Source organism: Chiloscyllium plagiosum, chromosome 13, assembly GCF_004010195.1.
Source record: "Chiloscyllium plagiosum isolate BGI_BamShark_2017 chromosome 13, ASM401019v2, whole genome shotgun sequence".
In the NCBI taxonomy this organism is placed as follows: Eukaryota; Metazoa; Chordata; class Chondrichthyes; order Orectolobiformes; family Hemiscylliidae; genus Chiloscyllium; species Chiloscyllium plagiosum.
The window spans coordinates 20973966-20977738 of record NC_057722.1 but is presented as its reverse complement, the minus strand read 5'-3'; the positions used below and the strand labels follow the sequence as shown (position 1 = coordinate 20977738).

Below are 3773 nucleotides of genomic sequence, written 5' to 3'. Positions count from 1 at the left end.
AGGTTTAGCTGCAATGACAATGCGAAAGAAGCAGTAGATTTCTTTTGTAAAACTCTTGCGTAAGGTCTTGTGATAGTGATGTTCATATTACTCTCATCATGAAACAAGTTTGAAAAGGTTGAATGCTTTAAAGGCAGTGAAAAGGTTAATGCGTTCAGCGATGTAACCGATGACCAGGACAGAGTGAGCACTTACATTGCCTATTACAGAATGAGACACAAACCGATTTTCAAAGTTTATTATTAAGTCGTTAATTGCAATATAACAAAACATAGTGGGGGGGGGGGGGGGGGGGGAGTAAAAAGCCCGCAAGCAACTCTATCCAATAAATTAGATGTATTTCATTGAATACAACATTGTAAATGCCTTCTACAATACAGGCTACGGATAAGCACCCTTCAGCGTGAAGTACCCTGATTTTTGCACACATAAAGGACAAGATTTGCCCGGAAGTGTTTCGAAAAGCATATCTATGAGATACATAAGGAGAGTCTAGTAATTAGAGAAGTCGTCAGTCCCTTCACCAGGGTCTCCACACATCAGCACATGCTACAGACGGATGGTGCATTAAGGCCAAGTCTTCTTGGAGCTGTTGGGTAGCAGAGCTGGCGGGCTGCTGAAGGTTTGCTGTAGGACTTGGGAATTGTTCCACGCTTTTCCCGCACGTTTTAAACCCGGGATTGCAGATCTGATCGGGCGAGGAACGGGGAAATGAATCCAGGGCTCCGGAGGAAGCGGCGTTGATTGAAGGCATGTGCCCGCGGCTCACCGGGGAGAGCGGAGTCTGAGCAGCTTGCAGGTTCACTGGAGGATTCTTCAGTCTGGCCTGGCGCGAATCTTCGCTGGATCGAGGCAGTGACTTGAGTAGGTGGTTCAACAAACGCGCCCCAACGGTTTTGTCCATCCAGTCGCAAGTTAACAGCAGGTTATGAACTTCGTGCATACACTGGATGTAGCCGGCACTGTATCTCTGCTGAGCTTCAAGTCCAATATTTGTATCGGCTGAAACAAAACCGGGAACAGTGATAAGTAAAAGATTCACCAACTGCTTGCTTTTAAATTCCCAAATGCAGTTTTGTATATGTACAAACAACCTAAGTTTAAAAAAATGAATGTATGTAAGACAATTTTATAAGTTATCATTTGAAATCATTTTACCGTCGCCCACGTTTTCTTTATTATACTGTACCATTACATATAACATACGTGCAACACTTTCTGCCCAGTTTCATAAACACTCCATAATGTTGTTACACTTTAACCCGAATGTCAACGAAACCATCAAACAGTGCAGTCAGACTCACCCATCATCCTGCTGTTTTGAACATTCTGAAGGTGTTTTACTGTCATCTCGAGGATGTCTGCCTTTTCTAGTTTGGATTGCTGTAAGAAAATTAACACACGTGCGTTATCTTGTGGGTCCCAACATTTGGAATAAACAGGGACAGTCTGCGCAGAAAAGCAGCGAGAGCAGAGAGCAAACACTACACTTACATCCAAACGAAAGGCGCCAACGACTGTTTCTTTCAGTTGATCCAGGCAGTTGTTGATCCGTTCTCGTCTTTTTCTTTCAATGAGAGGTTTTCTTAACTGCAGGATATAGTTAAACGAGATAAGTATAAAAAAAAATGCCGGAATCGGAGTCTCAATAAACGCCACTTTCCAAAAGTAACTTGGTTGGCAACGCACTTTTCTTACCTTCCGTTCCTCCTTGGCGTTGGAGAGTTTTTCCACATTGTTGCTATATGTTGTGGCCGTCATTTTCCCACCGATCTGCAGTCTGGAAGAAAGATTTGCTACACGCTGCTAGCTAGTTTCAGGCTGGCTGAAGCTATGATGCCTTCTCGCTCTCTGCTCAACTCCTATTTATATCCATGAATTAGCATGTGAATGCGTGAGTTCCTGCGCTCAGCCACTTTCCCACACTTGGGGTCGCGGCCAGAGGCGAGTGTCCATCAATCAGCAGTGACAGCTCACTGCTCACATTCAATGGCCAGCCTGCCCGCCCAAAGAGCGACAGATGGCGAAGGCCAGCAATCTCTTCCAGCCCAATCTTATCTTTCCTTCAGCACTCCGAGCAGTTCGCATGACTCTTCAAATCACCTCTCCCTACATTCCCATGGATTTGATTCGTAGTGAGAAACTAGACGGTGTTACTCCTGTTACACCTGAGAACTCCGTCCCCTTTCACTGGAATGAATGGTGTCAATTTTGTAACGGCTGAAACATGAAATGTATCCTCTCCTTTCCATTCACAGCTGTTCGTTTGAGTTCTTGTTTCGGCTTGTATCATTTTCCTGGGTGCATTGTCAGTGCTCTCTCTGCTCACTACAGAGAACTTGTATTCTTTATGCATTTTTTCAACATTACTGTATCAGGCCTTCATTTCAACAATGCTGTGTCAGACCCATCGAGAAAGTAAGACGCTACCATTGCTGAACTGCTGATATGTTGTTGACCAAATTCCGCTTTTAGATAGCTGACAAACTTGAAAGTTTTGCTTTACTAGGTTTACTAGGTTACTACAATGTGCCCGACTCCAATGTAGTTATCGGTTCAAAAAAAAAGTCCTGTATTTAGAATTCCCTGCAAACGAGGTCAAGCTGACTGCTAATCTTCACATGTGACTTCCTGAAGGACAATTGGGATGAACCCACACACCACATTAGCTGCGCTGTCAATGCTATTAATTATAGGGATGCTAAATATTTTCTGCCATTCCGTTTCTTTAGAATCGGCAACACTTTGGTGGGAACTTCCTCTTTTTCAGATTCCATCCAGCTCTTTGTCTTCCTATGAGCTGGAGGATGTAGAGTTTTGATGATATTTATCTGGTTAACGGGCAGGCTCGGCTGTGCTGCACTTCACGCTGCTTCTTTTGGGAGACTGCTTCCTGGACTATATCATGGGGCCGCGCTCTTTCCATCTGTGCATTTTTCATTCCCGGGCCCTGCAATTCTGACAACGAACTGGTTAGACTAGGCAGGGGTGAAATGTAAAACAAGACGCCATGTAACTCCCAATTAAAGAATGCTTTCACGCACAAAATACCCATGTCCTCACTTTGATTTTGGTTGGTTGAATTTTCTTGTCAAGATTGTTGAGGACTGGAACGTTTCTTTTCAGGTGCCTCTTGGATTGAATGGGCGATGGACCTATAGAAAGAAAAGCATACATTGGATTGATTTGGCATTTTCCTTTTAGTTATGCATTTTGATTTATGTGAGAAAGCCCAGTTCGTTGTGTGAATGCATCCAAAATATTCATTCATTTCAAACACAGCTCCTGCCCAATGCCTATCCATCCAATCGTCTGTTATATTTTAGTAAGTGTGAAATAGCAGTTCTGCCAAAGCACAATATTATCTGCAGAAATTCTAAACGATAGATGTTTGGGATGCTGTACTCTCCTTGTGATGATCTGAAAACACGATTTTAAGAAAGAACACACACAGCAATGTGGCTGATTCTTAACTACCTTCTGGGCAAGCAGGGATAGGGAATAAATGCTGGCCTAGTCAACGTTACCCACATGTCATGTTTTTTTTAAAAGATTGTATGAACTGAACAGGTCAACTAAATGACTAATATCTTTAAACCTTTTGTCTTCTCATTACATATGCCAACCAATGACCTGATGTCGAACTCTAAAACAACAAACTGTATTCAAATATTGAACGCAAAATTTCATCTTGGTTTCATTTAACAGGTGCAGTTCCTTAGAACAGAAGGTGAACTCTGAAGATTAACATCAGTGGGTAAATCACTCCCGCC

The 3773-nt window shown here is 43.0% G+C and overlaps 1 protein-coding gene across 2 annotated transcripts; it reads right to left on the bottom strand.

The window, feature by feature from the left end:
- Positions 1–228: 228 nt before the first annotated feature.
- her8.2 (hairy-related 8.2) lies at positions 229–2048 on the bottom strand. 2 transcript variants are annotated; one of them, XM_043702920.1, is made up of 4 exons: positions 1690–2048; positions 1495–1590; positions 1305–1383; positions 229–1002 (listed from the first exon to the last, which is right to left on the bottom strand). In XM_043702920.1, the coding sequence occupies exons 1-4, from the start codon at positions 1759–1761 to the stop codon at positions 521–523; spliced, it is 729 nt and encodes a 242-aa protein (XP_043558855.1). In that variant the 5' UTR covers positions 1762–2048; the 3' UTR covers positions 229–520. The 2 variants fall into 2 exon arrangements, with proteins under 2 accessions (XP_043558855.1, XP_043558856.1); XM_043702921.1 differs by having other exon boundaries at positions 1699–2046.
- Between the last annotated feature and the right edge of the window lie 1725 nt (positions 2049–3773).